The sequence below is a fragment of the Opisthocomus hoazin genome, chromosome 3 (genome assembly GCF_030867145.1).
Source record: "Opisthocomus hoazin isolate bOpiHoa1 chromosome 3, bOpiHoa1.hap1, whole genome shotgun sequence".
Lineage (NCBI taxonomy): Eukaryota > Metazoa > Chordata > Aves > Opisthocomiformes > Opisthocomidae > Opisthocomus > Opisthocomus hoazin.
Genome location: NC_134416.1, coordinates 6,760,496 through 6,785,310, shown reverse-complemented (window position 1 = coordinate 6,785,310; position 24,815 = coordinate 6,760,496). Strand labels below are relative to the sequence as shown.

The 24,815-nt window shown below is 42.8% G+C and overlaps 1 protein-coding gene across 1 annotated transcript in view; it reads right to left on the bottom strand.

Annotated features, from left to right (window-relative positions):
- Positions 1–597: 597 nt before the first annotated feature.
- COL22A1 (collagen type XXII alpha 1 chain) overlaps positions 598–24,815 on the bottom strand; it is a gene marked incomplete at its 5' end in the record, with an annotated part of 219,589 nt that continues 195,371 nt past the window's right edge. Inside the window, 17 exons of the mRNA XM_075417222.1 lie at positions 598–1,056; positions 3,159–3,236; positions 3,601–3,783; positions 5,326–5,392; positions 7,596–7,775; positions 8,076–8,120; positions 8,378–8,413; positions 10,118–10,189; positions 12,692–12,745; positions 15,066–15,119; positions 16,156–16,209; positions 17,174–17,218; positions 17,817–17,870; positions 19,609–19,662; positions 20,489–20,542; positions 22,723–22,776; positions 24,312–24,365. Coding sequence (XP_075273337.1) covers positions 869–1,056; positions 3,159–3,236; positions 3,601–3,783; positions 5,326–5,392; positions 7,596–7,775; positions 8,076–8,120; positions 8,378–8,413; positions 10,118–10,189; positions 12,692–12,745; positions 15,066–15,119; positions 16,156–16,209; positions 17,174–17,218; positions 17,817–17,870; positions 19,609–19,662; positions 20,489–20,542; positions 22,723–22,776; positions 24,312–24,365 — 1,326 coding nt within the window. The remainder of the gene's footprint in view (positions 1,057–3,158; positions 3,237–3,600; positions 3,784–5,325; positions 5,393–7,595; positions 7,776–8,075; positions 8,121–8,377; positions 8,414–10,117; positions 10,190–12,691; positions 12,746–15,065; positions 15,120–16,155; positions 16,210–17,173; positions 17,219–17,816; positions 17,871–19,608; positions 19,663–20,488; positions 20,543–22,722; positions 22,777–24,311; positions 24,366–24,815) is intronic.

The window sequence follows — 24,815 nt, the reverse complement described above, 5'->3', positions numbered from 1 at the left end:
GGTAGGGAGCTGTGTGTGCCCTGACAATGAACAAGGAATTTGGCATCCCTGAGCTGACAGAGGACAGCATCAAAGCTTTCTGCAGAGGCATTTCCCTGACAGAAGGAAGATAAGCACCAGCTTGTAGAATCAAGCCCTCTGAGTACTGAACTTGCACAGGGAGCAGTGAGGAGGTTTAGATCGTCTTTGTGGTCTCTTCAGGTCTTACTGTGAGATCCCACATGGTCCCATAAAAAGTAGCTTCTATAGGATACAGATCCACTTAAGGGTAGAAGAACGTTAAATTTAACAGGGATCTTCTGGGAAACACACATCGGCTGTTCATAACTGTCTGTCCATTGTAAGTTCAATGTACTGGAGACCTCTTTTCCAGCTTCAGAGTGGCTTTGCTTTCCTCGCCTCCAAGTGGATGACAGATAGCACCAACCATCCTGCAATCGGCCTGTGTCTCACAGTTAATGCCCTGAGCTGCACAATGCAGGATTTGATTTTAATTTCAAGGGTGAAGGGTAAAGCTTTGGAAAGAATTAACCAGATAACAGACAAAAATTTTGGCATCAGAATGGTTTTGCATAAACAGCTACACAATGCATTGATATTACATGCTCTTCAAAAGAGTAAAAGACCTTGTTTTTAATCTTTTAATATGCCCTGATGTTAGAGAAAACAAAAACAAATTCACATATCACATCAAAGATAATAATAATTATTATTATTATAATTCATAAAAATAATCTGCCCGACCGGCAGCCTTTGTTGGCTTTAGAAGGCCTCCCACAAAAGAAACTCTGCTGAAGACATCTGAGAGGTCTTGGCAGACATGATGAATTCAAGTTTTATAAACAAGTCTGGGGATACTTGCTGCATACTAGGGCCCTTTGACATTGGCAGGTCTGGCAGCCAGGCTTGCATAGTAAGCGCACTGAGTAGGATCACACTGTCCATTGGCTCCTGGAGGTCCCTGCGGGCCCATGAGACCAGGCACGCCAGCTTCACCTTGAGGGCCGGGTGGTCCTGGCATCCCATCTTTGGCGTAGCCAGGCTCCCCTGGGACACCTAAAATAAAAACAAAATGCCCTTGGTGAATGACACCCCCAGGGTGCAGTACTCAGCAGTGCAACATCACAGGAGGTGGCTTTGCTGCCAACCTGGATGCAAACATCAGCTTCCACAGTTTAGGGTCTGGCTGGCATGTGTCTACAAGGATGTGGCAAACATATCTCATGTGAATGCAAGATTTCCAACCCCTATGGCATCCTTGGGCTGCACAACTATGCTGTTGCTGGTCTTCCTCTGTCACCAGGTTGTTGAAGTCGTGCAGCTGCACAAGCCAGCTATTAACTTACAGTTATAGAGAGGAGGTGAGGATCGGAAAGCCTGAGGCAAGAGCCAAATTTGGGATATAACTAATATGTACGAAGCATAGTGAACCATTGTTACTTTAAGGCAATGCAGGGCCAGTGTGCCAAATACAGCCCATGGAGTTAGGAAGTCTTCCCTTATTTTCCTTCCTGTTGTGGGTTTGCGCGGCAAGGTTTTGGTAGTGGGGGGAGCTACAGGGGTGGCTTCTGTGAGAAGCTGTGAGAAGCTTTCACCATATCTGATAGAGCCAATGCCAGCCGGCTCTAAGACGGACCCGCTGCTAGCCAATACCAAGCCAATCAGCATAGGTGGTAGCGCCTCTGTGATAACATATCTAAGAAGGGGAAAAACCTGCAGTGAAATGGCAGTCGAGAGAGAGGATTGAGACAATGTGAAAGAAACAAGCCTGCAGACACCAAGGGCAGTGAAGAAGGAGGGGGAGGAGGTGCTCAGGTGCCAGAGTAGAGATTTTTCCCCTGCAGCCCGTGATGAAGACCATGGCAGGCTGTCCCCCTGCAGTGAAAGGAGGTCCACAGTGGAGCAGATCTCCACCTGCCCTCCATGGAAGACCCCACACCGGACCAGATGTGTGCCTGAAGGAAGCTGTGAACCCGTGGGGAGCCCACGCTGGAACAGGCTCCTGTCAGGACCCGTGGACCCGTGGAGAGAGACAAGCCCATGCTGCAGCAGGTATGCTGGAAGGACTTGTGACCCTGTGGGGGACCCATGCTGGAGCAGACTGTTAGTGAAGGACTGCACCCCATGGAAGGGACCCATGCTGGGGCAGTTCATGGAGAACTGCAGCCTGTGGGAAGGACCCACGTTGGAGAAGTTTGTGGAGAACTGTCTCCCGTGAGAAGGATCTCACACTGGGGCAGGGAAGAGTGTAAGGGGTCCTCCCCCTGAGGAGGAAGGAGCAGCAGAGACAACGTGTGATGAACTGACTGTAACCCCCATTCCCTGTCCCCCTGCGCCACTCGGGGGAAGGAGGTAGAAAAATTGAGGTGAAGTTGAGCCCAGGAAGAAGGGAGGGGTGGGGGGAAGGTGTTTTAAAATTTAGTTTTATTTCTCATTATCCTACTTGATTTGATTGGTGATAAATCAAAACTTTTTTTTTCTCCCCAAGTTCAATGTCTTTTTTCCATAACAGTAATTGGTGAGTGATCTCTCACTGTCCTTATCTCGACCTCGAGCCTTTCATCATATTTCTTCTCCCCTGTCCAGCTGAGGAGGGCCAGTGAGAGAGTGGTTTTGGCGGGCACCTGGCATTTATCCAGGCTAAACCAAAACACTCCCCCAACAAAGCAGGATGAAGGCAAAAACCAATCAATAGTTCCTAGTTGCAAAGTAGAAACAAAATATATTTGCTGCTGCTTTGTCAGCAAAGGTAAAGCACAAGCTGTATGCCCCAGGCATAGGTGTTGGATATGACCTTTTATAACATCTGAAGCTACCTGGATCTCTGGCTTCAGCTTGGTCACAACAAGATTCTCGTAAGGGCAAATGAGACACTTCACTGTGTATCTAATTACTAAAGCTTCATTTTGGGTTTGTCCCAAAAGTCAGTTAACCTAACTGTTACTGAGATGGATCATTATACCTGTCAATCAGGTTGAGGAAACAAAGGTGGCTAGATATGATGATAGTGATATATTTCTTCCCTTTGGACTGATTTCTACTAAAATTTTGTATGCCGTATTTATGTTATTCTGATTGTCTATCTAGTATCACAGAGACCTGTGTCCTTACAGAGGTTCTGAGTGATGCGTTTTGTGGGATTTTCTGAATAAACACACCTGGAATTCCTGGAGGACCTATTTCTCCTCGCTGGCCAACACCAGTATCTCCTTTCTCACCCTTTGCTCCTCTTTCTCCTGCAGAGACAGAAAGAAAAATAATAAACTGATGAGTATGATCTACAGAAGTAAATACTACCATAGGTCTTCCATCCACACTGAAGTCAATATATTTGCTAAAATTGCTTCCTAATTGTGGCTAGTCCTCTGAGATGAAATGTTAAGTGGAAATGAAGACTCACCCCACTCCAACTCTGGACAAAGTTGTAACACGCCAGCAATTCCTGGTCACATTAACCACCTCTGGTTCAATAGACTGAGGCTGTTTCTAACACATGCATTTTGAGAACCACTTAGAGGCTACTAACAGGAGGAGTGGACACCAAAAGATGGAAGACACGTCCTTTTACAGGACTTCCCAAACACACAAATTTTCACTCACCTTTGGGACCAACTGGTCCAGATGGCCCTTCAGACCCAGTCTGTCCAGGCCGTCCAGGCTCTCCAGGAGGTCCAGTTCTTCCTGGGAGTCCTTCCTTCCCAGGGGGACCAGGAGGTCCTGGTCTGCCATGGGATGCTTTTACATGTGTAGGCTGTATCTGAGCCAGGAGATAGGCTAACTTTGCTGTGAAGAGAAGAAGATGAGTTTGTTAGGCTAGAACATCAATGCTCTAAGACATGGAAAGCCAGAACCAGTGGCCCAGTAAAGTCCAAGTATTGTCACAGATCAATTTTTCAGGGACACCCATTTATTGTCCCTATGCAATCCTTCCCCAAAAGCCATAATGTTGCCTCCATGACCCTCTCCAAATGATTTAAATCTCATTTCTCAGTAACTTTAAACTTCTCCTAAAGTTCAAACCTAATCCTAAACACTTTTCTCATCCTCTGCTCCTTGTTCACCAAGGACAAGGACCAAAGAAATGTCCTTTCCTGTAGCTGTGCAGCTGGTGGATATTTGTCAAACTGGAATCATTACAGCTCAGAAAGAAGAGCCTATTTCCACTCTGCTACATAGAGCGAGATACTACATGGCTTCTCTGTAGGGACGAAGCTTACATTTCTTGTTCCGGGCTGTTACACAGGTGGAGTTAAAACTAGTGTGCCCTCGTCTGTCTGAGAAGTCAGAAACTGTAACTAAGGCAGCTCCCTGCGTCAGCGTATTCTCCAGTTTCCATGCAGGCATATTGCTTGCCACTTCCATATTCAGACCCTGAGCAGCCTAGGGAGCTCTTAAGACAAGCTCGGCATCACAAAAACATCCTACAGAATGGAGGAAGAAGGGTTTTCTATCTTCTCTTTATTGATCCAAACTCTTGAATGCTTTTAGATTGGCATGGAATCTGACATCTGAGAGTGCGTAAATAAAATCCTTCAGATAAATCACTCCATTGCACCTTGACCTTTAGCATGGAGGAAAATGCCTATAGCTGTGTGTCAGCTGCTCCAAGAGCTGCGTGAGAAGAACTACAGCTCTGCACTTCACTGTAGACACAGTCAGCAATGATCTGCAATTCATGTACTTTGAGAGAAGCAGCAGGTCACATCTACCCCACAGCTTCTTCTCATACTGATGGGTGTGGAACGTAACAGCCAGCAATCCATAACATATATTCTCCAGCTAGGACATCAAAAGCAGGTTTAGACATTCCTTTTATGGGCTCTTACTCTGTTTACTTTCCATTCCAAGGCCTCAAATTTATCTGTTTGTATTTGTATTTTCTCTTGTCTTACCATCTCAGCCCGGGCATCTGCAAGAACGAGCCTACAGCAATGCTGTTTTGGTAGCAAAAAGCCGTGACATGATTAGCACAGGCAATGACCTTGGGTTGAAGAAGGGAGAAAGCCTTTGTTTTGTTGCTGGAAACATCAAGCTTGGGGAACAGGGCAGGGCTCTGAGCAACCTGATCTAGTTAGTGGTGCCCCTGCTCACTGCGGGGGGTGTTGGACTAGACGACCTCTAGGGGTCCCTTCCAACCCAAAACTTTCTATGATTCTATGATTCTATGATTTCATTTTACACACTCCTCTTTCCAGACAGACTTGTTGCAACATTGCTTTCCATAAGCAGGAGAGGTTCAGGTGCCTGTTACTTCACCACAGTTATGGAAAGTTATCTTTCATAGTCTCAGATATAGGTACTGGCTTCCCAGAGCTGATTACTTACTGTCTAGCTGCTTGGCTAACTCTTCTTGGATGAGCCTTCTCAAAGTCTCTAGAGATGGGGATTCCCCCTAGAAAGTAATAATCACAAGTAATAACAAGACATAATAATCACAGCCAGGCAATGTGCAAATGAAACCCTCCACAAAGGGTTTAGTGGGCTGCATTTTGTTGCCTCTTGCATACATAGGGCTGCAGGGACTGCCTGAAAGAAGAATGTAAAGGGACTCAAAACATCCACAGTTCCCAACCTGCTGCCAAGCCACGGGCCAAATGGCATAAGCAGGGAGCCTGGTCAGAGGACATAGTGGATACTCTGTCCCTGTCTGCTTCCTAGAGAAAATCTCCCTCCTATACACTCATACGAGAGGCAGTAGAAGTCGAATCAGGAGACATCCTCTGCCCTACTAGATTATAGTGGAAAGCCTACCTCCTTTCTCAGCATTGCACATTTCCTTGCAGAGAGAAGCATGTGTGCCCTCAGGCTAGTTAAGATGGGTATCTAGACTTGCTACAAACACTCATACTGGATGCATCGCCTGCCAACAGGCCTTATCTCAGGGAACAGAAGCCAGTATATGTATATGATACCCATTGTTCCAAACAAGTACAAGGTTCTGCCTGATTTGAGGCTGTTGAAGGGAGACAGAGGATGCGGATGCCTGGGCTTAGTACCCTACCCAAACTCCAAGAGACAGTATCCTTCATCCCCTCTCTCAGCTCTTTTGTTCGATGTTGCTGTTAAACACCTACAATAGCTGTCAAAACTCAAAGTTAAGTGAACAACAACTCTGGACGATGCAACTGAAAAAATGATGAAAGCATTTTTGGTAGGTTGGAGGAGAATTTTTTAGGTTGTGGCTTTCCAAGAAAATAAAAAATATGGGTTTAGGGTAACCAGACTCTTGTCTTTGCATAACTCAAAAGAAAAAAATGTAGGTATATTTAAAAAAAACACCATTCTGAACCAACAAGATCATATGTTTTCCTTTGTAAATCATAAAGTGAGCTGTTTCACTTAAAATACATCTTTCATTTTTTGGATAAAATTACTCTTTGAATTTATACAAATTTTGAAAATACTTTCGGTCCACCTAAAGACAGCATTCTTCAGTGTGTGAGCTATTGCATGGAAGTGTTGCTTTTCCCTCACTCCTATCTTTTTAACATACAAGGATTCAGTCTGTCCCCTCCGTGTTTATAAAAACCTCATGAGGTCTTCTGAATCAGAAGTTAGTCTCCATTAAGAAATGTTGATTTTACTGAATAACAGAGACATTTCAATTTTAACCAATAGCATTGCTGCTAAGTACAGAATTGGTCTATTTGCTGCCTTCTTTCCAACACAAATTTTGTATGAGAAAAAGCTGTGTTTGTTGGTGACAAGAGAAACAATTTTGTTGTTAAGTGCTAACCATTTGTGATGGCTCTTAATGAATATCCTAGTGATTAAACATGATTGTGGAACATACCTTAAAGGACTACAATTTATCTTTTCCAAATTTTAACCATATTAGTAGCATTAAGCCTTCATAATCATCATTGGATTTTATCAAATGTCTATGTTGTTGAGACAGACAAAGAAATGTTTTGTCTAAAATTTGCCCAGCTTTTACATCAGAGATTATTTCACTGTTTATTCCCCTCTGAGGTAATCTCGAATTCATCCTCAGGATGGGCATAGCGGCTTCACCAGCGCCAGTTATTCTCCTCATTCTTCTACATACATTACCCTCAGGCATTCTCACTAGTGAGATTGTTTCCCCTTAGGGGTAAAAAAAAAAAAAAAAAGAGAAAAAAGAGAATATTAAAAAAAAATAAGATTTCATGAATTTTGATGAGCTGACTCCAGGATTTCCAGGAATAGAGCAGTGACCTTTCTACAGCTCAGCATTTTGTCTCTCCTAACAACCAGCAGCAGAGGAACACACGAGGCCTCCAAATGAAGGAAAGCAGACTCCAGGTGCACGGCCATAGTCACATAATCTGATTTAGGCTTTTAGGGGTATAAGGCATCAGGGACTGACCGCCCTGGCTATAGGTCTGGATTGCTTAGCTCTCCCATAGTTCAGTCCAACACCTCCCCCCCACCTCCCAGCCCTGAGATACGATATAGTCCTCCATTTTGTGCATCAAGAGATAAAAATGCTGCTTCCATATTGTAACACACACTTGCTCTGGTTTCTGTCAGCCTTACTGTAATCTTAGGTACTTCCCTCATCACACACTGTGGCAGTGAAATTACTGTAAAAAGCCCTTCTCTGGCAATCTTACCCTTGGTCCTGGAAATCCTGGCTGTCCTGGGGGACCAGGAGGTCCAACTTGCCCAGTGTCTCCTGGGGGTCCATGGGGACCCATCAGTCCTGGATGGCCTTTATGACCAGGTATCCCAGGATCACCTGGAGGACCCTTTTGTCCTTGAGGGCCTTTTTCACCTTTGATGCCAGGCTCTCCCTAAGAGGAAAAAAATGATAGTACCACCACAAAATAAGACGCAAACTTCTGATTTCTAAGCACAGCGAAACACGAAGAGCTGAGCTGGCAAAGTTACTGAATACATCTGGTGCATTACAAATGATCTACAAATTATTACTGACAGAGAATGATTAAAGAGAGGGCTGGGAGGGTGGGAAGTATGGCAGATCTCTACAGGCCACTTTTCACTCTTGAATGACCTCTTCCCCTAGCCCCTAACTCAAAATAAGTCTCTGTATTTCAACATAATGAAATAACTAATAATATTCTCCAACCTACCCTCTCTCCTTTGGAGCCAATTTCACCTGGTTTCCCTGGTGCGCCCTGGAACAAAATAAGGGTGAGTATGAAAAAAGTATCCAGAATAGTAAATAACAAAGCACATGCCTTTGCAACTATTCTTGTGACCTGGGGAAAATTTATTTCCTGTCAGTCCCACAGATTCCTGAAAGCTCCCCATTTGCTCTCAAATATCAACAATTCAAGAAATAAATCAGTTTGTTGCAACCCAGGTAGCATCCTCGATGATTTTTTTCCCAGGGCACTAGCCCTACTTTGAAACAACTGGGAATTTAACTTACCTCTTTTCCGGGAGGACCTTTCTCTCCTGTTTCTCCCTAAGACATATAGAGAGTGAATTTAGCACCGCACTGAAAGGAGTTGGAAAAAAGATCCTACCTAATAACAAGTCTTGCCTTCTATTTAGAGCACAAGTTTTCTGCTACACAGCAGCAGGTTTGGATGATTTATCCTTATCCTACTGGTATAGGTCATTCCTGGAAAGACATATCTTACTATTTAGATAGCATTTTTTTTAGTGAAGTTGCAGACCATGTAAATGTTTGTAAATAAAAGGAAATAATTTCTACTGAACCAGCTGAGATCAGGACAGAAGTTTCATAAAAAGTGTGTTCCTACTTTCAATACATTTTATTCCTTTTTATTACAGACATTTCATAAACCTTCCTAAAATTTCCTTGAGCTGGTTTAGCTTGATCAATGCCAATGTTATAACCATAAGAATTTAAAGATGTAAGGGATGTAAAATTTTGTAAGTAGAGGTACCATCTTGTAACACACCAGCTGAGATAATGGATATAGAGCCCGTGATAAAGTCTGAGCCTGAAAGCTTGCCTGTGTTTCAGAACTATAGTAAATAATCTCAGTTTAAACAAGCATCCTATTAGGATTTTTTTTATACTCTAGCTTTATAATGTGATAATTGCGCAATACAATTTTGCATTTAGGATTTCAATTAAAAACAAAGTCATTGCAGTCCTGAAGCTCACTGATGAAGTAAAACAAACATTGAACTTGTTATTGCTAAAATTCTGCCCATATCTTTAATGTGTGCATGCAGGCAGTATTTCTCCCACAACCTGGAAACACATACAACATCTTTGACAGTGCTAGCATCTACACATATCTGTCTGAGTAATGCAACTCATGACAGATGTGTGATCACATCAGCTCCAAATTAGGCAGCATCAGACTCACTCGAGTATTCCTTAGGGACACTTCAGTTTTAAATGGCCACCACATTTGCTGCTTTAAATTAATTTTCCAGAAAAATATTTATTTCTTCTTGTTTCATCATGAAACTCCCTTTTCAACCATTAAAAAATAAGAAAAAGGAAGAAAAAAGAATCATCTTGTGGAAGATTCAGCTCTGCTAGATTCACATGAAAACCTTTTAAATCTCATTTGAAGTCACAACAGAGCTAGAAATAAAAATATTTACATAACATTCACCTTTTCCATCCTTCCAGTGGAATGTAACAGATTTTACTTGCCTTGCAAGACTGAAGATATTGGATTTCAAGGCTGTGATATTTCCATGTGTATAGGTATTATTTTAGATCACTTTGGGAGATATATGAATGCTTTAATTGCAATGTACCGCTGTTGCTGGTAACAAAGGAATTTTCCTTTGAAGAGCAAATATCAGAAATACCTGTATTATTATCGGCACTTAAAATTTCCTTTTTTACCTCTTCTGGGGTTCATGCAGAGACACGGTCTGAGTAACTTACATAACCCATACCCACAATAAGAACACTGTTGAATCAGCCTGATTAATGCACACATTACATACTGACAGGCATCAGCTCAGTAAATAAGATTATGGATGTTTGCCTGTAAGAAAAATGCTATTTTTGCCATTCAGTTTCCTTTGGAAATAAAGTGTATGGCTTCTGGATCTGTCAGATCTCCTGCTTATGTTTTTTTACCTAACTAAAGATGACTGTATCCCATCTTCAGCTGTCTAACATTTAAAAGCAGGTAATTAGTGGGTCTAATCCATCCCTAGACATACTTACAGGTGGTCCTCGGGGTCCTATGAAGCCAGGGAGTCCTGGGCTGCCATTTTCTCCTTTATTTCCTTTAGGACCCTTAGGACAGAAACGAGACAGATCCTAGCAGCCCTTTCTCCAACATCTATTTTCCAGACCATGCATTTACAGATACATTGGAAATGGGAAATTTCACTGTAGCAGCAGGACCCCCAAAACCGACAAGGAAAGGAAGAACAAAGCAATTTAGAAAACCAGATTGCAAACACTGTGTTGGCACTATTAGTAAGCTATGCGAGGTCTCTGTGAAAAGATGAAAAGGAAGTGACAGGAGCTACGTTCAATGGCTATTCTGACACTGCGTGGTTTATAAGGTGGTGCTGCAGAGTGGAAATGCTGTGATCTGTGATGACAGGGAAGCAGTGCGGATGGTCATACCGCTCAAATCTGAGAATACAATCAACAGACAGCTATCGAGTTGCTCTTTTGCTTTTATTTCCAGATTCAGTTTAAAAGATGTCTGCCTTTTACTTATCTCTTGTGATAAACTTCCAAACTATCCCTTTTTCTTACAGATCAGGGCAGCTTAAATGGCAGTTCATGACCCAGAGCCACTTCATGTACACTTCTGATATTTTGTTTTTACTCTTATTTTAACCTTTTCTTTCACAACTTGATCCCCCACCTCCTAATTCAGAACATATCCCTTTTTCTTCTTAGAGTAAGACTTGTTTTCATTTTAAGCCCATCTTGCGTAAAGTGAGTGCGAACAAACCGGAGAGGCACAAAGCACACGACATTTGAGTATGCAGTCAGCCCTGGAGATTTCAGGGGCTGGGCTTCAGTGCTCTGTGCAGGCTTAAGAATGAGCACTGTGAATTGGGATGGGCGCTGTCAAACAGCAGATGCAGAAGGAGAAGGTTCCTGGCAGGTTTTACCTTGTGATTACAAGTTAGCAATGGTGCAGGTGGAAAAGAAACCTATATTGCCATGATAACCTTTCTCGACCTTTCTTGTTTCTCCTTTTTTCAAAATAGAAGTATATATATTGGCTTGTCACATCACATTGTGAAGGAAATTAGTGCATTTCCAGACAAGGCTGGAAATAAATGGAGTCATGTACTGCACAAGGAAATAATTCCCATAATAAACTTTATGGAAGGGAGAGGATTAATTTTAATGACAGAAAAATACTGATGAGATGACTGTCTGTTCTGCTGACCAACGCTGTCTCATTGTTTCCCCTTTCTCAGCCATTTGACTTTATCCTTCTTCAATCTCTTATGCTATTTTTGGACTGTAAATCCTCTGGAGCAGAGACTGCTGTTGTTCTGTGTGCAGGAAGCCGCCTGCTGAGTCCCTGGGTCACTAGCTGACTGTCTAGGTAAGATGATAACATGATGATGGTTAAAAAAACCCTCCCATTTGGCACTCACAGGGCATCGCAAAGCCGCAGTGGCCTGGTGAAGAAAGCCAAAAGCAGTAACAGGAATTGGGAACAGGGGTAGGCATGAAGAGAAGAAGAAATGAAGGTTGAAAAGGCAACAGCAGGGATCCATGGGGTAAGGAGCAATCCCAGTGGTCCCAGAAAGGCAAGCAGCAGTTACGCTAAGGAGAAAAAACCAGTAGCACCTATTCTTGGCTGCAAAAAGGCTGTGAGACTGCACCAGTCCTACCCCACCTGTAATCTGTGAATTGTCACCTTCCCATGCAGAAAGGTGTTACTTGCTTCACTGAGACCACTTAGGAGGAAACATCCCTGCAGCAAAGCAATACGTGGTCAGGGCACAGGTCTATGGCAAGACTGAGGTTGCTTTATGGCATCTCAAGTGTCACAAAAAGTGCAGTCCTGCTGCAATTTTTTGGATTTTCCCCCTATTACTTTGTTTCTATCTGAATCTAACAGACCAGAAAGCTGTAATGTCTAGGTGGACAGACAGAGGGAAGAGCCCTGCATTGCAATAAATGTTACTGGAGACAAAAGTACATTTGCATGGATTTTCTGAATCCTGAACAATTTTCAGCAGCAAAACAGAGAAAAAAACCCACAACTTCTTGCTGTCCTTCTTACAGCTCTTCATTACCATGCTGTTCTTCCACACAGGAGGGCCCCAGGGGGTTCATTCTGCTTCGTGATCTTGGTTTACTACCCACTGTCTGCTTTTTCCCCAGGTGCCTGGGGAGGATTTTTCTTCTGCTTCTATTCCTCAATGGCAGCCTGCCAACTCCCCAAGGCCCTCTCCTTCCTTATGACAACTCTTTGCTGGCTGCACCGTCTCTGCTTGCCAAAATGAAATCTACTGGTGAAGATGAGGCATGCCAATCTTTTTTCCATGCCAGGTAATCAATCATTTCCTTTTTCTGTGAACACTTAACTTTTGCTGGGAAAAATGATGACCCAGCCAGCAGCTCAATTCCAGGAACGTAGCCAAACCCCCTTCAATGTCATGGCCAGATGGTGATTTTCAGATCACTGATCTTCAGACATGGCAACTTCAGGGATGATAAGCAGCCACCCATAGTCCACTCCATCTATACTTCCTCATTCACCTCTCCTTGACATAACTGCTTGCTGCATGAGTTTGCCTTTGTGGTACTTACTGGGTTACCTGCTGGGCCAGGTTCTCCTGCAGATCCAGGCAATCCATTCTTGCCCTATGTCAAAAGGAAAAAGTTTAGTGAAGTAACATATACTACAATTAAAAATATCCACCTACTGCTACACCAGCAGGGGTTTCTTTAGCATTGTCCAGCCTCCTCTCTTGGCAGACTGCAGAGGAAGGATCTCTCCTTTGCAACTGACTCCGCAACTTCTGCATGCCTGATTGCATGGCTGACCCCATCTCAGGACAAAATATGAAAGGCATGGACCCAAATTGCCATGTCTGAAGAGGACCAAACCAGTGCTCCTCCTCGTCCTCCTTTTCTTCTCCCTTATCCCTGTCATAAGCAGCATCCTCCTGGATAGATGTAACCACTTGCTATGGCTGTTCCAAGTCACCAGTGTTCAGACAAGCCCTTTTAGTCCATGTTTACAGCACCTCTTGGCATCTCACGGATCAAAGTTAAAGTGCTCTGCAGTAGCTGATAGATATCTCCACATTCCCTCACACCTTCCTATGTTAGAAAGCTTCCTCTCTCAAGTGACTGAGGCAGGTCCTGCAAATTGCTGCCTACCATCCTCTTCTCAGGACTGACATCTGAATCAGGGTCAGATAGGGCCAGGCATCTATTTTTAATCATCTCGGGATTCCCCTTTTTTGGGGAATGGAGAGAAACGCTTGTTCTAATGCTTTGAGGCATTTGATACTTGCCTGACACCAGACAACTCAGAATGAGCCAAATCATCCTTTAAAAGGACCTGTTTCTCACCAATCCTTACAAAAATAGCTAGGCTAACCATCTACAAAGAATAAAGTTTGATGAGATGAAATTCTACACCCTGCTCCTCTCCTCCCAACTCACCATGCAGAGATGTTTTTCACTGCATTGGAGTTCACCATAAAGACCAGCCCTTTTACTGGCAATATTCAAAATCATGCCTCGCGCTACTTATTAGAGAAGAAACAAAGCAGAGGAAGAACAAGAGAAACTGATACTTTGCCCTCCAACATGCAAAACCCCAAGCTTCTCTTCTCCAAAGAAGAATATGACCTAGAGTTATAATAATTTCTGTCTCCTCAAAATTTTTTACTCATTGCTAGTGTTGTGCAGGGGTATGACACATTAGTGAGTAGTGCCAGCAGTACAGAAATAATGAGATAAATTACAAGGTAGACACAGGAGGTCTCCATATGTTCCTGCAGTCTAATTTAAAACCCTACCCTCCCAGCTCAGAGGGACTTGCTGCTCCAGCTCCTGGCATTGCTGGCTGAATCAGCATTTTGCCCTGATTATGGAACATGTTGTAGAATCTCTTTCACTAGCAGATCTTCTGAGAAGGAAAATAAAAATTCATTTCATTGAAACATATTAAAGGTGTGCCCAGGTTCAGCAACAAAGACCTGCATTCCAGTTTGGAAAGGGTTGATTTTTAAGAGAGACTTGAAAAACCCGTTAAATTAATAAAAGTCATTTCTCAGCCATCCCAAATTACACTTTTTGAAATACCAACTAAATCGCCACATCTACACTGAAGCTGTAACAAAACTCTACAGGTGTTCAATTAAACAAAACATTTCCTAAAATTACGTTCTTTTTTGCAGAGAAAATTACAGAGAGCATGACAAAAACCGAATAGTATCACAACTGAGCTCCACACATTTCAAACTGGGCATCCACAATTACTGTCTGCCTTTGAAAACTGAAGCCATGTGAAAAGCGAGTGAGATGCCAGAGCCAGGATGGGAATATGAGCCCTTCTGACACTGCAGTCCTGGCAGAATCCATTAAACCGTTCTTCCCAGCAAGTCAGCAACTATCGCTCCATTGCACTATTATAAGTCTTCATCAGTTTCTAGCAATATCATTCTTATTTGTTGTTCTGAAACAAAGTTTCAAAGTGTTTTAATCAAACATCATCTGAATCTTGCTTAAGATTCTTCTTCCAAAACAGGTGACCTTAGAGCAGCCTTCCAGTACCTGAAGGGGCCTACAGGAAGGATGGAGAGGGACTTTTCACAAGGGTGTGTAGTGACAGGACAAGGGGGAATGGCTCTAAACTAAGAGGGCAGATTTAGATTAGATATTAGGAAGAAATTCTTCACCATGAGGGTGGTGAAACGCTGGAACAGGTTGCCCAGAGAAGCTGTGGATACCCCCTCCCTGGAAGTGTTCAAGGCCAGGTTGAATGGAGCTGTGAGCAACCTGGTCTAGTGGAAGATGTCCCTGCTCATGGCAGGAGGGTTGGAACCAGGTGATCTTTAAGGTCCCTTTCAACCCTTGCCATTCTACAATTCCATGATTCTGGGCTGCAGGACATTCCCACTACACACAATGCACCTCCAGAAATGGCTTGTCAGGAGAGAAAACTCACCGGCTGCCCCCTGAGTCCTCGAGGGCCCTGTGGTCCTATGGGACCAGTATCACCCTGAAATGAAGAAAAGTATTCTGGTGAGTGAGAAAGATTTGACATGGAGGCAAGCAATCAAGCATTTAGAAATGTTCCTACTAAATTACATTGCTCACATATTATGGAGAAAAAGCATTAAAGTGATCTCACTACCCCTTTTCAGTTATGTATGAGGAAGACCAGACTTTTGAATTTTAAATGTCTATCACTAAATGCAGTCTGATTACAGGCGGAAACCATTATTATCATGTTATCTTAAAGCTGGATTTCTCAGGAACACAGATTCTCTGGTATTTCTCAAGAACTGACTACTTTGTTCTCTCTTGAGGGAGGCTTAAGACCTGCTTCTGTCTTCTCTGAGGGGCTCCTTTAGGCTTATCTTCCATTTTACTTTGTAGGGTTCCATTTACAGCACAACAGTTTTCCAGTGATGTAAGGGGGTGTAAATGAGAAAACAGTTCCTCAAGTCCCATGGCAATGGCACATCAGCCACTTGGTACATTGCTCAACAGATGCTGCAGGATCCCATGTCAGCTGCACTCTCCCAGGACTTTGTTATGTGACTGTATTTGACACTAATAATGTCAGAGGATCTGTTTGTACCATCTCTCTTTCCCCTAAGCAGCAGCGTCTTATTCCATAGGTACTCCATAGATTTCAGCAGAGCGACACGTGCAGTAAGGTACAGCTTTTGCAGAGGAAGTATCACAGAACCTGGCCCAGTGGGACCTGCGGAATGAAGCACTGCTTGGAGAGGGATGGCAGAAAGCAGGTCCATGGCTACGCAGCACAGCCTGGGATTCAAACAATGCAGCTTTCTCTGCTTTTCCAAAGATATAGCTGACGTTTAAGTGTCAGCAGCTGAGCAGTGACAAAGGCCCTCAAATTCTTTGTTACCCAATGACCTTTGCACAAATCATTCCCTGCGCACTGCTGCAGTAATTCACCCTTTATTGAAGTTTCTGCAGCTGTTTTAGGTCAGGGTCACTGTGAATGAAAATCTTCATTTGTCAGGAAGCAGGAGATTAGTTTCTGCTTAAAATGGTACACTTACATCCTTCCCTGGTGGCCCCTCACGCCCAGCAGGACCTGTCGCACCTGGCTCCCCCTGCGATTCAGCAAAAAGCAGATAGTTATCAGCTCAAGGTCAAAGACAGACCAGTAACACCACTCTAAGTGTTACAGAGTTTCTGCAATATTGGACTGAGCTCAGGGAAAACTTTTTAAAGCCAGCAAGAGCCTCATACATCATACATATACATGCAGCTTATAAAAACAACTCAGAAGCATCTTCTGTAATTGATGCACAAGGCAATGTACTTCTTTCCAGCAGAATGTGTGCTACTTCTAGCAGAGTCACTGAAAACCACCAACTTCTGCATGATACAGAAACTATCGTAACGAGGTAGAGGTGAGGAAGCCCAGCACTGAATTTTTCAGCTAATCTCCTGCAAAAAGAGCATTTTATTTCCCTGTAAATAGCTGGAATTAGGCAGAAGGACATTCAGTTCTGTATTCCACTTTCTACACCCAGGAGATTTTTCTACTGCATTGCTCAGAACTGAGAGGTGACAAATTTTTCATGCAGAACTTAAGTATTGGGTTTTACGATCCATAGGCAACTAAGTCAAAGGGCTAGAGACATTTCTATCTCATTTTGTAAGTTTTGTCCCTCTACTTACTTTGTGCTTCTTAGGCATTTTTGGAGAAGAGCTGATACTTGTCCAACAAGTGGAGTAGGGTTCCTCACCTTGTACATCCACATTTGTACCAGAGGGATGTGGTATGGATGCATCCTTGAAACTTTCTCACAAAGAGCTATCTCAAAGGGAGCATCAGAGGACTCAGCTCTACCGGCTGCCTCACCTTACCTAGAAGCAGAACTTCAGCAGAGGAAATGAAGACAGCTGCTGTGATTTTATGTCATGGGTGTGACCCATGGAGTTGTGGTTGAAAAGAATCGTGTTAAACACAGACCTGTCATCATTTTTACCTATTGCCTCAGAAAGGTCAACTTCAGTTCACATAGTCTTTCTCAAAGGATCATCACGCATGTGGTACATGTCACTTACCCGGGGACCTGGGGGACCTGTATCTCCTCTCTGTCCTTTGAAACCCTACAAAAGAGAACAAAATCAATAATTATCCATCACCATGTTGCAAGAAACACTAAGAAAACTCTAGCTTGAATATATACTGAATAACCTTCCTAATTTTGCCTAAGATTACTGGGGACTGGTCAGTACAGGCCTGGCATGTCCCAGGGAGATATTACAAAGGGCCACATCATAGGAAGAGCTTTCCATAGCTCCTTAGGCTGCAAGGCCAAGACTGTAGTGTGTGTATTCTTGGTGTGACCAGCCAATAGAGTATTTAACCCTAAATTTCATTGTCCCCATCCTTTCAGAGGGCATGTAACAGCACAACGACTACAGCTGTGACCATGCCTTCTGGTAGAAAGAGTAGCATGATGTTATGTGCTTTAACTTCTAGGTAAGGGACCTACTCTCCTCCAGTTGTGAAGGATTTGGAAATGCCTGTGTTTTATTTTTATTGATTATTTATTAATTTAGTCACAATGCCGTGACTATTCTCAGCCAGGCCACCTCTTTGGTTATATGTCTGCATCAGTAAGGGACCTCATCTGCCCAACAAAAGCTTCCCAGCTACAGTACAGAACAGAGACTGGATTGAACCCTTCAGAGCAGCACCTACCGGTAAGCCTCTGGCACCCTCCTGGCCTGGGAGCCCTGGTTCTCCAGGCTTTCCCTATGACAAACAATCATGTTAGACAGTCTCAGGTCCATGGTTGATGAGAAACTCAGCATGACCTGGCAATGCGCACTTGCAGCCCAGCAGGCCAACCATATCCTGGGCTGCATCAAAAGCAACATGGCCAGCAGGGTGAGGAAGGTGATTCTGCCCATCTGCTCCACTCTGGTGAGACCCCGCCTGGAGCCCTGCATCCAGCTCAGGAGCTCTCAGCACAGGAAAGACATGGACCTGTCAGAGTGGGTCCAGAGGAGACCAGAAAAATGACCCAAGGGCTGGAGCATCTCTTCTACGAGCAACGGCTGAGAGAGTTGGGGCTGTTCAGCCTTGAGAAGAGAAGGGTCTGGGGAGATCTTATCACTGCCTTCCAGTACATGAAGGGAGCCTACAAGAGTGCTGGAGAGGGACTTTTTACAAGGGTATGTAGCCATAGGACAAGGGGTAAGGGCTTCAAGTTGAAAGAGGGTAGATTTCGATCAGATATAAGAAAGAAATGTTTTACTGTGAGGGCTGTGAGACACTGGCACAGGTTGCCCAGAGAAGTTGTGGATGTCCCCTCCATGGAAGTGTTCAAGGCCAGGTTGGATGGGGCTTTGACCAACTTGGTCTAGTGGAAGATGCCCCTGCCCATGACAGGGGCGTTGGAACTAGATGACCTCTGAAGGTCCCCTCCAGCCCAAACTATTCTATGATTCTATGATTCCCTGCTGCTGAAAACTCTTCCAGCTCTTCTCCCTTAGATATAACAGCACTGAGAACTGTGATTGCCCAGGGTTTCTCCAGCAACATTGGAGGCTGAGTGTGCAAGTAGGATAGTACTGACAGACATTCCCATACTTACCCCTACCAGTACTGTCATGAATACAGCCTTTGAGGTTCAAAGGCAGCTTACACCTTTGCACTGGTGCACCTTTACAGTGTTTTAATGTCAGAGGGATAATACCCATAACTGCACCAATACCTAGTCAGCACATACAAAATCATCATTTACATGTAGAAACCAGATGTTTTGATGCAAGTACATAACCATTTGCGGCTGCTGAAGCAAGTGCTCCACATACCGGTTGTCCTAATGACTGGAGACTTGGCTCTTCAGAGAACAACCAAATCCCATTTCACAAATCCCAAGTCACAGAAAGAGGCTGGCAATGCCAGATACTGGAAGCACATTCTTCATATAACAAACACAATCACAAGAAATAACATTCACTGCCCAATTTATTAGCATTTTCCTTTGGCTGACAACTTCGTGGCTCAGCTTTTTTTCCCTCGACAAATGCAAATATAGACTAAGCAGAGAACATCAAATATAAAACCTCTAATCTTGGACAACAGAACTGTCACAGAGCAAACCTGAAAAGGTTTCTTGAAAGATACTTTCTCTAAACTTTTTATGCCCCATAATTTTCTACCTAAAAAATGGATCACTAGGTTTAATGTTACAAGATAACCTTCTTTCACTGCAATATTTACAGTAGCTGTAGAAGTGGAATCACTAAGTTTTAGTGTATTTATGATAGCTGTAAATGTAAAAGAATTCAGTTTCTTTTCAAGATTGCTAGTGTGTGACTCTTGTCAATTACTCAAGACAATATAGCCCTTCTGGTGTTAAAAAAGACATGCGCACAGGTTTCCTGCCCCCCTTCCCTAAGGAGTCCATAGATAGGTAGCCCCAAAAGCAGTAACTGGATGCAGACTCTGATTGCCTGAGCGAAACAGTTTTAAATTGCATTACCGGTTCCCCAAGAGATCCTGGTTTGCCATCTTTGCCATCATTCCCAGCAATGCCCTGTAAATGAAATGCAAAATACGGTATAAGGAAGGAGTCTATAGGCAAGATTGGTGTGATTTTTGTTGGGGTGAGTTTCACAGTGACAATTCTGCTTCATCATGGCATAATTCAGTTTGGCTAACCCTCCAAAAACTACTGCATTTCTACAGCTCAGCCATAATCCTCTCCTTGCCACACCACTGTAACATCATAAACTGTTTCCCTTTCCCATATGGCAAGTCTAAGGGGTTTCCTCCTTTCCTGAAAGGCAAGCACACCAACAATCTTAAAGCAAGATTCTAAAAACAGCTGTTATAAATCATTATAAAGCCATTATCTTCATTCAGCTGGGCTACTTTACAGCAGAAATAGCTCTGGCCCTCGCCCTGTGACAGAGTAAAAAAAACCAAAATGTTGTACTAATACATTTTCCAGAAGAAAAAAGTCTATGCCCAACATGCACTTGAACTTGAGTCAGTGCAAAGGAACTATTTTGACTGTGGATTCAGATAAAGACAATATTCCAGACTATGAATTCTTGTGCCCTTATGCTAGAGCTATTACTTGATATTTATGCTCTGTATGAGAGTACATCTGCCAAAGAATGAGGAGGAAGATGAGAAACACGCTTATTTCGTGTTGGTCGTTAACCCTTAGCTTTAAAGTGACCAAATACAGCATTCACACTGTCCTGGACCAAGGATATAGCATGAACAAGACAGACAGCATTACAGACCATGCCTAGCTTTCAAAGCACCTCAAAATGTCACCTGTTTGTTTTACAAGCCTATGTGTTTGTGAATAGTTCAATGTATTGAATGAGAAGGAGCTGAATTGCACTCACTTGAAGTCCAGGCAGCCCTGGTGGGCCCTGTGGACCCGGAGGGCCATCTTTGCCCTGGAAAGAAAGAAGAAACACTGCAGGTCAGACAAGCTCTTCAGATGCTTTGATTCAAAGATCCAGTAATAACCTAACCGTACAATGTATATTGTTAAGCAGGTATTCTTTCTTGTGGCAGCGGGCACACGGAGGATCTCTCCTCCAAACATGGGCACCAAACACCCTTTTCATTCCAGGTTAAATTCAATCACAATATATGTATTCATTATAATTCCGAGAAATGCTTAGCATACTCATGACTTTTGCAATAACTAATTAGCACATGTTAATATCTTTCACGCATGTCTTTTGGGACCTCTGGGTGGTCATCGGGGGTCTTCAGATGAAGGCCCATACTCTTTATCACAGTGTCCACTGGTTGACCTTTATTTCTGCGCAAACTCAGTTCTAAGATCACATATACCGTGTCCTTCCAGGTTGTTTTGCCCTAGTCTTGTTGCCCTCCTGGTGCCTTTTTATCTCTGTAGCTTGGTGCATCTGCCCTCCCAAGGCCGAGCTGTCTGGAGCAGAATTATTTAGGAGTCTCTTTTATCCTACAGCTATGCCAATTATCCACTGAGGACCAAGACTTGCTTTGGTTTCAATTATTTTTTCTAATGACTTAAAGTGGTAACTCATATCTAAATTCATCCACTACATTCCTAAGTAGAAATGGGGATTAGTACAATAGTTACATCAGTAGATCATTTTATAATACAAACTGTAATAATAAAAAACTACTAACAACTAGAAAATATTATTAAAGCTACTTTGTTATAGTTTCGTGTTTCTTATGATCCCTTCTATCAACCCACCCTTTTCTATAAGACTTTTTTTCCTTTCAGATCAGAAGTTTTAATAATCTTTAGATCATTCCATACTTACACTTCCAGCATAACTGGTTACAGCAATTGCAGCATTGAATCATTACACAAGCTTCAGAAAAAGATTTAGCAAATGTATTTTGACAAGGGACGACTATGAGAAGCTGGTCTTGCAGCCCATGTCACACAGCATACAAGGCTTCCTTCAATTCTTTCTGGTTTAAACTGGAGAGTTTACTGTTCACATAAAACATCCAGTATTAGTTATAAGTTGTTAGTGATGGTGAAACGACTGAAATCACTGGTAATTTTTTCTGAAATTTAATTATATTTAATGTTGAGTCCTTAACTTCTTGCATGAGGTGTCCAGTCAGGAAATAGAAGGTATATATTTCATATCTATCAAATCAGTAGTTATGAGAAGTGGCTCACTAACAGTCCCAAGAAATCCCCTCTTACTCTACAGGATTGGACAACAACATTCAAAGTCTTTCACACTTTCTCAACCTTGGTCATCCATTTGAAAGAGACTTTTAGCCAGCCTGTCCATGTAGTCTCCATCCTTTCTGTTGAAAGTGATCACTGATTTCATAACAGCCATCAGAGGGACCATCACGGTCCACTTATGATGAAGTTCAGGTTGAAATTGATAAGCAAAAGGCACCTTACTCATTAGGAAACCCTGCTCTGGAAATTAATCATGGAATTACACAATCTTAAACTGTTCCAGCTCAACAGCATGCATTAGTCAGGGAAGGTTCATTTATTCCTTTTCAACCTGAAGTTAGCATCAGTCAGATTACCTGTCACTCCCAGGGTTTTCTGATGCATTACCATAAAGTGGCACCTGAACACCCTTCAAATGAAACAGCAGTAGCAAATTCTTCATGGACTTCTCAAAGGTTACATGTGTACTAGTATTTTTAGTGGCACCAAGAAATGGTCTCAGGCCCTGGCATCTGAGCAGTCTGTGCAGTGACATCCTTCAACAGGTTGCTGGTTTCATTTTGACAATCCCCATGCACAGTTCAGGTGTTAGCCTGGGTCATGAAGCATCCTAACAGATTTAGTCATCTTCTTCTAGAGGCTAAGAGATATTAATAGCAAGGACAGACAGACAAGAAGTAGAAATCCTCCTTAGAAGTTCCATGGACTGGATTATGCTCTGGCCAATTTGGAGTTTCTTTTGGTGAGTAAACAAAACTGCAAGAACAGAGAAATCTGTGGTTATTTGTGGAGGTTCTACTTGCAGGTGATTCAGGCTGAACAGTTTGGGGAGCTTTCAAAAGACATTACATGGTTTACAGCTCAGCTTTACCTCACAGAGATAAATACAGGTGAAGCTGGTGGTGAAACACACAGCTTAGAACTTACTATGTCTCCTGGGTTTCCTGCTGGTCCTATAGGTCCGGGTGCCCCATCTGATCCCTAAACAAAATAAAGCAGAAACAACATGAGTTATTACCATATTACATTTGTCGATACACCCCCTACCACAGCTGGCAAAACTGAAATTTTCTTCAGTCACTCAGTTCAGCATTAATTCCATCATTTCTTCATTCATCACAGAAAAGCAGTGCCAATCTCTCCATTCAGTCAGCCTCCAAAGCTAGAATTAGTCAGATAATTGAGGTTGGTCCTGGTCCTTCCTTCTGAAAATAGGGGACAAATAGGAAAAAGCCAATCTTGTGACAAAAATAACTCTGAAGAACAGAAATTATGGGAGCAGTTTGAAACACATTCTGCAGCAGGCAGACTCGTGGAGCCACAAGTCAATGCAGACAGAGAAAAAAGTCAGCAGTAGTTGAAGCAAATAAATATCTAGGGGAACATCACATTTCACTCTACTTTGACAGGCTCAGTTTTACTTTGCATGTTTCCTTTGTTAGTGGGCTATTAAGAGGGTCTCATAGGACGATTTTAAGCATTTTAATCCTACTGGGATAACCCTATGACTGTGGCAGTATGAGGTAAATGTAAAAAGACACAGTAAATGTGTCTGTGTCATTAAATTCTCCTAAAATAATGCTCACAGGAGCACAAATGACCCACAAAGAAGGTCCACGTGTTGGTGCAGTGGCAAAGCTTTCTGCATCCTTTAGGCATTGCTACCATCTGAAAACAGAACTTTAATCTAATCTTCTTTTCTGATACCTGCTCTCATTTAGTCAGTGCAAAATAAATTAAGCATTGAAGAGACTGTGCTGACCCCCAGAACAGACAAAGGCTGCACATCCTTAGCATGCCAGAACCAAACTGCACTGTAAGCAGCAATATGAGTGGTGATGACTGGGCAAAGAAAGGTGACCTGGAAAGAAAAGCCCTTCACTCAGGAAAAGTCTCAACTCTTAAAGGGCACAAGCAGTGACAGGGCAAGAAGGAAATCCAAGTTATTTCAGTCCTGCTTCTGCACTGTCACTCCTTTTTAAAAACAAAGAAGCATAACTGTATTCATGGAGAGAGTGGGGCTAGGAATGAGAAGGATTATGATGGAGAGGGACACATGCAATAGGCCTTTTAATTCAAGAGTAACCCACAAGATATGAAAACTGGAGAAACTCCAGGCTCATACCACTGTCTAAAATTGAGAACTAAAATACTCTTAAATCTACCAGTTCTAGACTACAACCTCTCCACATATAAGAAAACACCTGTAAGTAGCGTACTAAGTAGTCTCTGCAGAAGAGTTTTCATGATCGTTGCCTTGTATAAAGGGAGCAACTGAAGTTTAGCATCAATTTACAGAGTGAGGTGAAGCAACCAGTGAAAAGTGGCTAATGTATTACATAGCAATTATCATAAGTAGGGTACTCTATGACACTCAGGGGACCATTAGGAACCCACTGGAAAATACAAATGCAATGCAAAGACAGGTGGGAATGGTCATTTCTTCCATATGGATCTTGCAACAACCTTTATTTATAAAGAAAATACAGCACCATCTTTGCAACAGAGGAACTTACAGGTGGACCAGGGTTTCCAGGAGCCCCTGCGAAGCCGGGCATTCCAGGGTGGCCCTGCAGAACGAAAGGAAAGACAATCTTTATGCATTATTCACACCTCTAGTTGTATAAAAGTTAACTGGTGATTGAACATTGTGAGGTACCATCAAAATGAGACAATACACAGAGAGCTTGTTATAAGGAAATAAGAAACCATGGGTTTTTAAAGCAAAACTTTAGTTTTCAAATCATACACTTTGGAAATAAACACAGTTAGAGTTAAAGTGTATTTTTTCTAATGTGTACTTTAGTCTATACTAATGGGAGACACGAGCAAGTATTGTGGAGTTGTACAAGGCAGGAGATCAGGCAGAAAACTAAACCTGTTTAAAATATCCTGCAAATCTCATTGAAAAGGTGCTGTTTTGCACCTTACACTGTTGACTCAGCTGGTGACAAAATTAACTATGAAAGTTTACTGTAATTTAGACAATTCTTCTCTCTTCTGTGGCAACTCAGTCCCTC